The sequence below is a fragment of the Myotis brandtii genome, unplaced genomic scaffold (assembly GCF_000412655.1).
Source record: "Myotis brandtii unplaced genomic scaffold, ASM41265v1 scaffold137, whole genome shotgun sequence".
NCBI lineage: Eukaryota > Metazoa > Chordata > Mammalia > Chiroptera > Vespertilionidae > Myotis > Myotis brandtii.
Window position 1 is genome coordinate 264152 of NW_005354874.1, and position 13647 is coordinate 277798.

The 13647-nt window shown below is 38.9% G+C and overlaps 1 protein-coding gene across 1 annotated transcript; it reads left to right on the forward strand.

Moving 5' to 3' along the window:
- The first annotated feature begins 251 nt into the window (after positions 1–251).
- Positions 252–9737, forward strand: BTBD3 (BTB (POZ) domain containing 3). The gene is made up of 4 exons (XM_005860566.2): positions 252–1183; positions 1675–1765; positions 2332–2450; positions 5739–9737. The coding sequence occupies exons 1-4, from the start codon at positions 834–836 to the stop codon at positions 6769–6771; spliced, it is 1593 nt and encodes a 530-aa protein (XP_005860628.1). The 5' UTR covers positions 252–833; the 3' UTR covers positions 6772–9737.
- The last annotated feature ends 3910 nt before the right edge of the window (positions 9738–13647 follow it).

Sequence of the window (13647 nt, forward strand, 5' to 3'; positions counted from 1 at the left end):
GATAAGTATGTTTAGTATGGTTTTGCTGTTAATAATTCTTCGTAGCTGGTAGAGTAGAGAATTTCGTTTGAAGTATTTGAAACTAAATGCTGCCGGATAAAGATTTTACTAGTGATATAGAGTAAACATGAGTCCCTACCCTTTGTTAATTGATCCTGTTTAACTGGGGAAATAAAAATGTACATCTACTAAAGAGAAATCTGTGAGCACAAACTCTTCCTGTTTTCAAATGTATTTCATGGGTTGCTTATCTTATTTAAATATGCAATAATACAGTAGACAAGAGAATGCAACTGCTGTTCCTTTAATACCAGAACTGTGCACGTTACAATAGGTGTCACTGTTTTGCTTGGTCCAATCATGATTGGTGACTTCAGCTATTGGCTCCGAGCACTGGCTGTCTGACTCCATCTGCAGGGCTGTAATACCTACTCTCCTCAGATCCATTCACCACACAACTTCAGCCGGCTGAACAGACTCGCACGGCTCCAGCACGTCTTGCTAACCTAATTCAGAAAACAAGTGCTGAGGCTCTCTGCCTGTCATCTCCGCTCACTGTAGCAGTTTCAGGTGATCCAGGAAACTAGGTTATTTTTATGAGCAAGTAAGAGAAACAGGAATCATGACGGGCATGTATTTAACAGACCGAGTACTGGATAAAACTTAAAGCCAGTTACTATTCAACATAGTGAAAAGGTCACCTTGCCTGGCTGAGAAAAGAAGCAAAATATCAGCTTGTTGGTTTCTGTTAACGTCTTAGCTCATGCCAGCCTCTTTTCCTTGATGTTTGTACCATCTTGGGATATCTAACTCTAAAGAGACATCCTGTACTCATGGTAGATGACAAGGAGAAGAACATGAAATGTCTCACCTTCTTCTTGATGCTTCCAGAGACGGTAAAGAACAGGTCCAAGAAAAGCTCGAAGAAAACAAATACCAGCAGTAGCAGCAGCGGCAGCAGCGGCAGCAGCAGCAGCAGCAGCAGCAAGTTGCCTCCAGTTTGTTATGAAATAATTACCTTGAAGACTAAAAAGAAGAAGATGGCTGCTGATATATTTCCCCGCAAAAAGCCAGCCAACTCCAGCAGCACCACTGTCCAGCAGTACCACCAGCAGAACCTCAGTAACAACAACCTTATTCCGGCCCCGAATTGGCAGGGTCTTTATCCTACCATCAGGGAAAGGTAAGTGCCGGGCCAGCATATTTACTTTAAAAGTTTTCCTGTGTTGAAGTTTCTGCTTTTGCACAACCCATACTGTATTTTAACATAAATCTCTGTTTCCTCTTTTCCCAGCAGCTTTATTGGTAATGGAAAACTGCCCTGTGCCTTTTCCAAAACAGTACAGCTGTTTTCCTCTTAGATAAAAACGTTTTTGCAAGCTGTAACATTTAAGTGACAGGGGTATGTCTGTGGGCCACAGAAGACAGAAACCCTTTATTTATCCTTAGTCTGATGAAAAGTTTGGATAACTTTTTTTTTTTTAACTTCAGTTACTTCCCATGTGCTTGCAATGATTACAAACACAGTTGTTTAGTTGGAACCTTTATTTGTAGTTTTACCCTGAACTTTTTAAATTGTTGCTTAGCTTGTGAATCTTTTGTGGGTTTTGTACATTGGGGAGGGGGTATTAAAAACGCTGGCTGTGTGAATTAATGAATTGCTTCTGTTTATAGAAATGCGGTGATGTTCAATAATGATTTGATGGCAGATGTACATTTTGTGGTTGGGCCACCAGGTGGGACTCAGCGGTTGCCAGGACACAAAGTAAGCAACAGCTGCATTACCAGTTTAGTCCTGAGATTCACAAAGAGGGACCCTGTCTGCCAGCCTGGAATTCGGGGTGGGCAGCTTGCTGATGGCAGGCAGTGCATGTTTCACCCCATCACTATGAAAGCTCAGCCTCTCCAAAGGGCTTTGGCCACGCTTAATTTTTTTCTTTGTTCCTTTTACCCTGCTTTATAGCGCGCACAAAAACATGCCCTTTTAACTCTCCAGTCATGGGGACTTGTTGTGACAGGTTAGGAAAGTCATATGTTTGTTCTTCCCCTAGAAGTCAGTCAGATAAGCTTTTCTTGTATTCATTTTGTAATGAGGGAACTTGTGCATTAATCTGTTAAAGCCTTGAGATAATTAGCAGCATAGAGACTGATTTGCATGAACATCTATCTTATACTGTCACAGCAAGATACACTGTACCTCAGCTTTGACAAAAGAGCAGGTAGAGGTGCTCCGTGTCCACTAAACCTGATTGCTTAGAGTTGTTTTTCTGGGTTGATTTGCTGAAAATGTTTCAATTTAGAGCATGAAATAAGATTTCCCTTTCTCCACAGTATGTTTTAGCTGTTGGGAGCTCTGTGTTCCATGCAATGTTTTACGGAGAACTTGCTGAGGACAAAGATGAAATCCGTATACCAGATGTCGAACCTGCTGCTTTTCTTGCTATGCTGAAGTAAGCATCATTCGTATGTTTGGGGAGTTTGTTTATGCTGTATTTGTACTCTGCTGGTTTCACAGTTAAATTTAAGTTCTGTGTAACAGAAAAGGGAGAGTGATGAAGAAAGAGGGTGCTGCTTACCTTGTAAATGTTTTTGGAGAAAACTGCATCTTTCATTGGAAAAACGAGGAGTGATGCAGTCATTTATAATCACACCATAGCATGGGATTTGGGGGCAAGTGGCTTGTGATTTCATTTAAGGAAAAATAACTTTCTGGCATAGGCATTATCTAATAGAGGATGTCCTTTCTAAAAGCATTGTGTGTGAAGAACTCTTTAAAGGCAAATTACATTTTTGCTTCACAATTCTGGAAATATATACCTTGTTTAACTCCACCAGTTAAGAGATTCCTCTGTTTTTTAGGACTTATTGTTACCTACCAGCAAATATAAAACTTATTATCTGATATTTGCACATACACATACGTATACTCTTACATAAAATCAGATACCCTTTCTCAAGGATAAGAAGCGCTTGCATGTGATAGTAGAGGAGAAATTTTTGAGAGATATGAATAGTTTTCTATAGTTCCCTATATATTTATACAGAATAACTTTAATTGGTAATATAGCAATATAAAGCTATAAGGTATATATTAATTAAAAATAGTTTTATATCTTATGGGTGGGTCTTTGAGAATCCATGTTAATGAAGTAAATAGAATCCAGTTCTTTACATGTACTGGTGCTAGGCAGTGATAACCTACCATGTTACTAAAATTCAATTATTCTAAATCATATTTATATAATTCTTTGTTAAGTACTTTAGCACACCAGGTATATTGGAGTTCAAAGTTATCAGCTGCTGTAGGAATTTCAGCTCACTAGAATAAATAATAATGTTTGTTGAAAAAAATTATTCAAGTGGGTCAACAAGTTGGACAATAATCCCACAAATGTTTAAAATGTTACTATATATCTCTGCTGACCTAGTAAAAAATAAGTAGTATAGTTAATTTTGTAACCGAGTCCAAGCTCAGTGCATGGCAGCCAGTGAGTTAAGTGACTGGAGTTGGGGCAAAGACAGTGACTTCATTCAGAAAGCCAAGAAGATGCTAACATCCTAAAGAACCATTTTAAGAAAGTACAGAATTCGGGCTTCTTTTATTTCTACGGAAGAGGGTAATAGGAGAGGCAAGAGGTGATTGATGACTTAGGCAACTGGGCACCAGCAGGGATTCAAGAAAGATTGTGAAACTTCTTAGTTCTTAGTCTTGTTGACTCTAGTTGATGTGAGTCTGTCATAAGATTAGGTTCCTGCAAATCTGTGGTAAATATTGTTTTTGTACATACTTCATCTCCTTGGGAGAGGCAGTATGTGGCAAGGAGCTTTTTTTGCACAACTGAAGTCACAAGCAGAATTCCTCTAATGATGAGCATGTCTGTATGTAAGACTAAGCAGAAGCCGTTAACCTAAAGGCCATGGGAACAAAGTAGGCTTGAACACGATAGAGAGGCCAAGCAGTTTACTGTTAAAATTCTAGAACTTAAAAAGAATTTAATTATTTATTTGCATTATAATTTTGAAATCTAATTGCTGCTGACTTAAACTTTTACAGTGGAAGGTAGGGAAGTTAAAGGCAAGTGAGCATGTGAAGTACCAAAATGTAAACTAATCTACCACTTTTTAACTAACTGCTTTGTAATCTTTTAGAGATATAAGTACAGGAACCAATTTTACTTGCAAGATTCTCTTTATTTTCGCAAGTCAAGCCATTTGTATATTATCTGTTGCAGAGGGGAATGCTGCTGGTTCGGCATTTTGACTTCACTACAGTGGAGTAGAGTGTTGTGTCGTTCCAGATATATACACAATTAGGAAACATGAGTGAGGATCACAGAGTTACATTTCACTTAAGTAATTTGATTGGTCAATTGACAAGCATCTTTTCTCATAAATGGATTGCCTAGAATATATCTTGATGTAGCTTTTTAAAATTAGACAGGCTGTCCATGTAAAGTGGTAAAAATCAGAGACGTAGTAAGATGCCATTTGCTGTCATGCTGTAGTTGATCAGTACCGCATTGTTTCAAGGACAGAGGAGGCCAGGTTTTCCTCATGTCTGCATGTTGAGTGAGTAGCTAGTATTCCTGCAATGGGTTGTCAAGGAAAAGGGAAGACTGCTCAGGGTAAGAGCCAGAGTGCTGACTCTGCTTCAGAAGCCTCCCCAAGGTCCTGGTTCTCTGGCTACAACATCTGTAAGCTGCAGGGGTTTTGTCAGGAGGTCTTGCCAGTGGTAGATGGCTTAGCCTATCAGAGAAGAGAAGGGGCTTTCTGGAATCAAAAATGCCGGTTTCATTTGTGATTGTGGACATTTTTCTTATTGCCATTGCCATCGTTGTATGTGTACCTTAGCCAGAAAGATTTAAAAATGAAGTTTTATCAGCATGTATTTTTCACCCATATGTAGTTCTCTCTGACTCACTTGGTGAACCATAGCAATCTAAAAGAAGCATATGATTTCTGCCTTTACATACCATTGTAGGAGACTGCAGTGTCACCCGAAGCATTACAGAATCACAGGAGTAGTGCATATTTAGGCTTTCTTACTTTGTCTTTTAATTAAATATATTCTTTAATTCTGAAGGTGGAAAGTGTGTGGGAGAAAACAAAAGGTTTAGAGTTTAAAAATAACGCCAGTTACAAAGCCTGCATTAGATTCTATGTAAAGGTAACTAGAAAAGAGTGTTGAAGTCCATATTTGATAACCCATTGAACTTGGAACTACTTGAAAAATATCTCATTTAATCTCAGGTTTTATTTTGTGTTTAGGAGAAATCCAAGTCATAATTAAAAATATCAAGATGGAAACATTGCTAATATTATAGTATTAAAAGCATTTGTTTCCATCTGTATGTTCAGAAAAATTTTAAAGTAAAACATGTAATGCTTCTAAAACACAGGGGAATTATTTTTTCATTAAATATAAAAAAAGTACATGTAATAGAACTTTGCTAGTTTTTTAATATTAACTATCTCTGATATGCCATTCTAATATCTTTTATTTTTTTATTAAATGCATAGAGGCTAGAATGATAACACAAAGTTAATGTCTTTAATATGTAACCTGAGTTGAGATATTAAATTAAGGACATATTTCAGATGTTTTTTTAATCCCTAATCATTTTTTGTCACCTAAGATGACTTTTTTTGAACCTGCTTGAAAGTAGTTGCATCTTTTCTTGCTGGACACACTCATTTTGTGAAAATTCCATTTACGTGCTTGTCCTTTTTTCTTTCAGATATATCTATTGTGATGAAATTGACTTGGCTGCTGACACGGTGCTGGCTACTCTTTATGCTGCCAAAAAGTACATTGTCCCTCACCTTGCCAGAGCCTGCGTTAATTTCCTGGAGACCAGCCTGAGTGCCAAGAACGCCTGTGTGCTTCTCTCCCAGAGCTGCTTGTTCGAGGAGCCAGACCTGACCCAGCGTTGCTGGGAGGTGATCGACGCCCAGGCTGAGCTAGCTCTTAAGTCTGAGGGATTCTGCGACATCGACTTCCAGACACTGGAAAGTATCCTCCGCAGGGAAACTTTGAATGCCAAAGAAATCGTCGTTTTTGAGGCAGCTCTCAACTGGGCTGAAGTAGAATGCCAGCGGCAAGATCTAGCTCTGAGCATTGAAAATAAACGCAAGGTCCTCGGAAAGGCACTTTACTTGATCCGAATACCTACAATGGCTCTGGATGATTTTGCAAATGGTGCTGCGCAGTCCGGAGTTCTAACTCTCAATGAGACCAATGATATCTTCCTCTGGTATACTGCGGCCAAGAAGCCCGAGCTGCAGTTTGTGAGTAAAGCCCGCAAGGGCCTTGTCCCCCAGCGCTGTCACCGTTTCCAGTCCTGCGCTTATCGGAGCAACCAGTGGCGCTATCGGGGCCGCTGTGACAGCATTCAGTTTGCGGTGGATAAGAGAGTGTTCATCGCGGGCTTTGGGCTGTATGGCTCCAGCTGTGGCTCTGCGGAGTACAGTGCCAAGATCGAACTCAAACGGCAGGGCGTTGTCCTGGGGCAGAACTTGAGCAAGTACTTCTCCGATGGCTCCAGCAATACCTTCCCTGTGTGGTTTGAGTATCCGGTGCAGATCGAGCCAGACACCTTCTACACAGCCAGCGTGATACTGGACGGCAATGAACTCAGCTACTTCGGACAGGAAGGCATGACAGAGGTTCAGTGTGGCAAAGTGACTGTCCAGTTTCAGTGCTCCTCAGATAGCACCAATGGCACTGGGGTACAGGGAGGGCAGATTCCTGAACTTATATTCTATGCTTGAAAACACTTCCTGAAGCAGAGTGGGCTCTGAGGTGCACATCTGGTTCCTACTTGCTTGATGCTTAGCTCATCTGCAGATATATGGTCTGCGCAGGTAATTTGTAATGAATGAAGCTGTAGGCAGTTTCTAATTTCTTTCAACCTTTTAATTATGTACAGGCAAAAATGCAGCATTCGGCTTTTACTCTATGCTTCAAAGAGCCAAGTTCTTATTAGGGCTTTGTGGTTTTTAGAATTGCGTTTGTCTGTGCAGCTGGGGAGAATGTGTGCTCTTTTCCAACTGCCCCATTGACCTCCCAGTGTTGTCCCTATTAAGAAAAATTTTTAATCACCTCAGATTTCCTTCAGGGCTTTATTTTGACAAATAGAAGTAAATAGTCTAAAATAATAATAACAAGAGTTATTTTTAAACAGAACACCCGCCGCCCCTTCCCCCCCAAAAAAGAAACAGATAAACCTCAGTGTACAATTTTGAAAGAAGTTTTGTTTCATAATAAGTAATCATTTAGAAAGTAGACAGTAATCATGTTTAGCTCTTATTTTATTTTCCTTTTAAATATTTTACTTCTGGGAATGGCTTTTTCTTAAATCCTACACTCATAAGATTGATACATATTAAACACTGCAAAGTGTCAGTGTAGGGTGTGAAAATTTGGATGATTGTTTAGACCATGATTTCTGCCACAAGCAGATTTTCTCTATAGAAGACAAAGTATTGCAGTATAGACACTTTTTTAGAAGTAACTAAATTATAAAGTTTTGTCATTAGAAAAAAGTTGCAGGCCTATTTATTTTAAACTAAAACATTTTAGAAAGGAAACCTAAAAAAGTCCCATACTACAAATGGATTAATTGATGGCACAATAAAATGCACAGTTTGAAAAAGTCAAACACTTTTCTCCCCACTTAGCTTCTGATCCCCACCATTTGCTTGTTTTCCAAGTTGTACTGTATATATTCCTATTCCCTTTTTTATGAAAAGAGGACCAAACAATTCTTTAGATGAATGAAAAACAATTAGTTTTGTAGCACCACATGTTACTATAATGATACCTTTATTCATTGATTTTTTTTTTAATCTGAAATATACTTTCCCTGTTTTACTTTGACCACATGCTGTCTTCTTAGTGAATTATAATTCTGTCTTGTTCCTGGACTGCTAGAATCTGGCCTCTGGCCATCCTAAAGTGCCAATATATTCCTGCAGGGTTTTAAAAAAATGGTCTGGAGCGATGCACCTGATCAGGCCTAATAGTCACTGCATCATCATCACATCCAGCTCTCTTATTTGTCCCTGGGTAATGTAAACAAAGGAGGGAAAAGCTCATTAAAAAATTCTCCTTCAGTGATGGCTTATAATGGTTGAGTGCCCATGACCCTGGTAGTGTCCAGTGTGTTCACTTCCAGTTGAAGTATCTATGTGTTTCTGGGCAGCTTTTCTGCTCAGTGTGATCCTGAGATGGCTTCCCTTGCCACCCAGAGTGTGGTCCCTGGCCACCTCCTTCTCCTGCTCTGCAAGCCTGAAGCTGGCTTGTCTGGAGCCAGGGGTTAGTCCTGGGGTGGGTGTGTGTGCGTGGGCACCCATGTGCATGCAGGTTGTTTGCCGACTCAGGAATTGTCTCCTCCCTGCCTGGCCAGTGAGAGGTGGGACAGAAATGTTCCCCCTGCTGGCCCCAGCAAGGCCCCAGTCAGTGACTGCCCTTACCAAATTCACTGTGTTTCTGGGCCGCTTCTTCCCCTGTAGACAAGGGCTTGCTGCTTTTGGCCAGCTTTCCTGATGGAGGAAAACACTGGATTATGGGAAATGTTTTAATTGTCTTTGCCATTACCTGTGTCTGTTAGCATAGATGATCAAAAGCTGTTACTGGTGATTACAAATGAGTACTCCCAGGACAACTTTCCAGAATTATCTAACAATTATTTCTTATTAGAGAAATAACAGATAGTAGTGTTGGCAAAGTATCTATGAAATAAACATACATTTTCAATTTAAAAAATACTTGTACAAATGATTTTGTTTTTAAATTATGATTAAACATATCAGGAATTCATAGCTACCGTGCAAATTGGTAGACTATATACCTGATAACAAGGCACTCATTTTTAAGCCAGAGGAGAAGAAACTTTGTTTATTACTAAGTTCATCATATCAGATTGTGAGGTGGGTGTGACAGCCTTAGAGTGAAGATTGTTCATTCCATAACACTCACTGTCCATGCTCCTGTTAGCTAGCTGCCCTCCATGTGAACGCCCCATGAGATCCTGTACACTGAGTGCAGAAGAACCTAATTGTATGATCGTTACTGTTACCGAAAGAAAAGACACACTTACCACCTGATTGGCTGGTGACGAGAGCTGTGGGTTAAATTTGAAAATTGTATTCAGAATAAGAAATTTTAAATCCTAGTCTCCCTTCTGCATTTTGAGCAACATGGAATGAAGGCTAATGTGCTTGCTTTATTTTCTTTGTTAATCTTAAATTTTGTAGCTTTTAAAAGTAGAAACTATTGTTCTGACAAGGCAGGCAACTCTAGTGTATAAACACAATTTTATTAAAATATTCTGTAAATGCTTTTTCCAATGTATCTGGCAGTCTTTGCTGTTATTCATACTGGGGATAATGGGGAACTAGGCTAGCAGCTCTAATGTAAACATTCTTTAAGCATATCTTAATATAGTATTTAAGTAAACAGTCTCATTTCTATATAATTATTGCACTGAACTGTCTTTTTTGTTTTTTAAGTGTTGAAATAAGCTCGACTAATTCAAGTCCCTAGCCATTTGGGCATCAGAGTGCTTGAATTTAGTAGCTTACAGCATTATTTATGAAGGAAAATATATAAATATGAAGTACCTCATGTTGAATGTTATTGTACTGTATTTTTAATGTAACAGTGCAGATCTTGTTAGACACATGAATGTGTATAATCATGTTAAATGCAAATAAAAATAAAACTGATTCATAGATTGGTTTTCCTTAGCATTTTTGCAGGTCCCTTGAAATAGTAAAATATTTCATGCTGGCGCTCTTGGTGCCACTACATTGTACAGAGGTAGTTTGTCAGGAGCATTTGTTTGCTAAAATATCTCTGAACCCTAAAGAAATAAAAATTGGAAGCTAAAGCATAAGAGAACAATGCATATGTTAATCATTTGCATTGTTCCAAGCCTGACTCTTAAGTTAATGAGAGGGAGTCAGTGGGATACATTTATATTCCCCTGATGGAATTTGGGATTGGCTGGCATTCTGATACTATATTTGCTCAAATGTCTGTGAATCTGACTGTACTAAGGGGGTAATACTGCATTACAGCTTTGGATGTGACCAGTGCTGCTTGTTGCTGCCGGGTTATAATAGTTTAAGTCTAGGAATTTGTTTACAAAGTCATATGAGAATTTTGAATATAATTTTATGTGCTCAATTAGTTTTATATTTCCCCATACCAAGTACATTAATATGCACACATTTATACATAAGTATATACACATGTACATGTATTATTTCTATGTTGCTTTCATACTAGAATGTATTGTGAAACCTTGTATATTTGCTAACCACTTCAGTTTCTACAGCATACCTGCTCAAAAGACTTTTGGGATCATTTCCAAGAATAAGGGAACTGGATGTACACATTCTCATCAGCTTAATTACAGATACAGCCTGAATTGCAAAGATCTTTAATCCAGGAAAGTCTTAGCCATTCTCTCTTCTCTATTGCTATTTAAACTTAATCCACAGATGTTTGTTTTCCAAATCCCAAAACAGTTGGAAATTATCTTCCTCTATTGTTGGCACTCAGTTAACTCTATGGCAAGCCTACAAAAGTCATGGCTTACATGGGGAGGCGGGTGGGGAGACAGAAAGGAGGAAAACATCCCTGGTGAACTAAATAGTATGAAACTTAGAGGCCAAAATAAGAGCAAGTGGCCCTGAAAACCTGCAGTTATCATGAGTGGTAGAGTAGGGCTTTGCCTGCCTTTGAAATGCTTCAGTAGATGACTACACTTTTGATTTCTAATTCTTACGTTTCAACCTTTTTTTCTGAGCCATTTATATTTATTGACCAGCTACTCCCTGTGCTCAACACTTCCTATTCTCCTCCACTTTTTAGAATATATCATCCCATAAAACTAAAACTAGGGCAAATTTTCAAAAATAGAATTTCCTAGTTTATTGAACCATAACCAACATAAGCACTATTGAAAAGAGCATCTCAACCAAGACATTGTCAGGTAATTGAGATGAAAATATCTGTGCGGAAGAGATGATGATAATGGTTGACTTGCACACACACACCAAGCAGTATAAGACACCAGCAGCTGTAGATCCACCTCTGAAGAATCTTTGGGTGCATTTCCCCAACTTGGCATCTCACCTCTTTTGCCTCTTCTGAACTTTGAGGGAGGGTGCTGGGAAGAGTTGTAATTTTTACTTATACAGACCCTAGCTATCTTTATAATTGTTTTCTGTTTGCCTATTAAGTGTCCATTGGAGAGCAGTTTCATAGCAGATGCTGCCATTTTATATTCTACCATCTAAAAAAATTTCCAACCTCAAGATACATAGTTAAAAACACAACACCCACTCTTTACTTTGTCAAATCTGTACTTTATGTACAGGATAAGTTTCCTATTAAACTACTAGTACTTAAACATTAGTTTATTCCTACTGACTTCTCTTTAAGCTGCTCTTGGTAGTAACCAGTCACAGTGGTATGGAGGAGGGGCTGTGTTAGACTTCAAGGATGATGTCCTTGTTTACTTCATGTAACAGGGCTACATAAAAATATTTCAAAATTAAAGCATACTTTTTGTTTTTATGACTTTGGTGAATAGTTTATATTTGATAGACTATCTCTTTTACATCAATTTCTTTTAGAGGAGTGGAATTATACCTGAATATTTGTAAAATAAGTCATACTAATGGCCTTGTTAATTCTAACTTGAAGTGCTGCAGAAGATATTTATGAGCAGCATATAGCATACAGGCTTTTGTGAAGTCTATGAGATAATAGTTTGATATGTAGCAGTCTTTACTGTGGCTGTGCAATTTGCATTTTCCTCCCTAAACTACTATACTCAAGATATAGTCGAAAGAAAATGACTATTTAAAGAAACTGCAAATAATCTTTGAAAGCCTGAAGCAGAGGCCATCACTTTCTGCTCTACAGTAGAATACATAAAAATGTACTTTTGAGAGACATTCTGTGCATCTTACGGCATTTTCATTTTTGTGCTTGTCTTAACCACCTCTAAACTTTAAATTATTGCAGTACTCCTTATAACAGTGCTGAAACAAAGAGTATACTTGAGTCTCAACCAATTTAAAATTAAAGAAAAAATCCAGTTCTGAGAATATTTGGAGGTATTAATGGACTAAAGAATATTTAGTGTTTACTGGATAATTTAGCCTCCCCAGGAAGGAAAATGAAAAAACAACAACATATGCTCTACTGAATCACTCAAAAGATTTACCCAACGTTTATTCATTGATCCTGTGCTTTATCCCAGGTAGACAGAGAGGTGCTAGCGAGCCAGAGACCAGTCAGAAAGACGTGCTGTGTGCTTTTAGAAGCTTATGGTCCAGTGCAGTGCTGCTCTGCTCTTAGCACTCAGGATTCTGATTTGTGTGGGACCTGAGAAGTTACATATCCAATGAGCTTCCACATGATGCTGATGATGCCATTTGCAGATCACACTTTGCGTAATCCTGGGGTCTCAATGGGGTGGGGTGGGGGTGGGGGGAGGAGCCTGTACTGCTAAGGGGCAGTACAGAAAAATGCCTTTGCTATTACATGAACACAGAAAAGAGGCAACTAGATCAGTTCTCGGGTAGAAGAAAAATGACTGGGTTTTGAAGGATGCATTAGAATTATCTAGTGAAGACTGGTTATGTCAGTTGGAGGGAGGGGGTAGGGATGAAGGGAATTTCAGAAGGCAAGCAGCGGGACGGATAAAATGGCAAACAGCTCAGCTCAATATGGCTCAAGTCAAGGGTACATGAGGAAGAACAAGGCTACCTACTGTGTGCCAGGTATGGAGCAAGATAATGAACTGGGTAGGAACATGAAGTGCTTCATCTGTTAGGCTAAATTATCTGGCTTTTATCCACAGGATAAAACGGTGACATTGAAGAGATTTGAGATAGATGAGAGGACAGTTTCCTGTTTTAGAAACATTTTTCTTGAACTCTGAGAAGAATAGACTGGATCAGTCTTGAGGCAGGAGGAAAGGTTAGGGCAGTGAGTAACACAGACGAAGACCAAAGGGGCCAGGGAATGGAGGGAAGAGAGAAGAATGAAAATTCTAGAAATTAGGGGAAATACCCAGGCTGCATGGCTGTCACACCCAGTTAGGAAGGGGCTTCCTCAAGGTGGAGTGAAACCTCTTGCCTTACATTTATGAGGGGGAAAAATACATTTTTACTCTATCATCTTCTGTAGGTAATTGGTTTCTAAGTACCCAACCTTGATTTTAAGATTCTTTTAGGAAGAAGGAAAAACAAGAGCGTTGACATAGCGGACTGGTTAATAACAGACTGGTGTGAGAAGCGTTGATTTGAAGGTCAGCTCTAGCTGTGTGTGATGTTGGGCAAGTTACTTAATCTCTCTGAGCCCGTTCTCTCAAGAGAGACAATAGTAGTACTTGTGCCTTTCTCACAGGCTTATTCTGACAATTCAATAAATCAGCATTTCTAAAGCACTTATAACAGTACCTGGCAAACGATATAAAAGGCCACCATGCACTTTCCTCATATATGCCCTTATGAAAACCAATCTACTCTTAGCTCGCACACACGTTTAACAAATTGTCAATGCACACAATTAAAAAGAGTAGCTTTGTTGCTGTCCCTTTAAATCGCTATGGTCAATAGCTA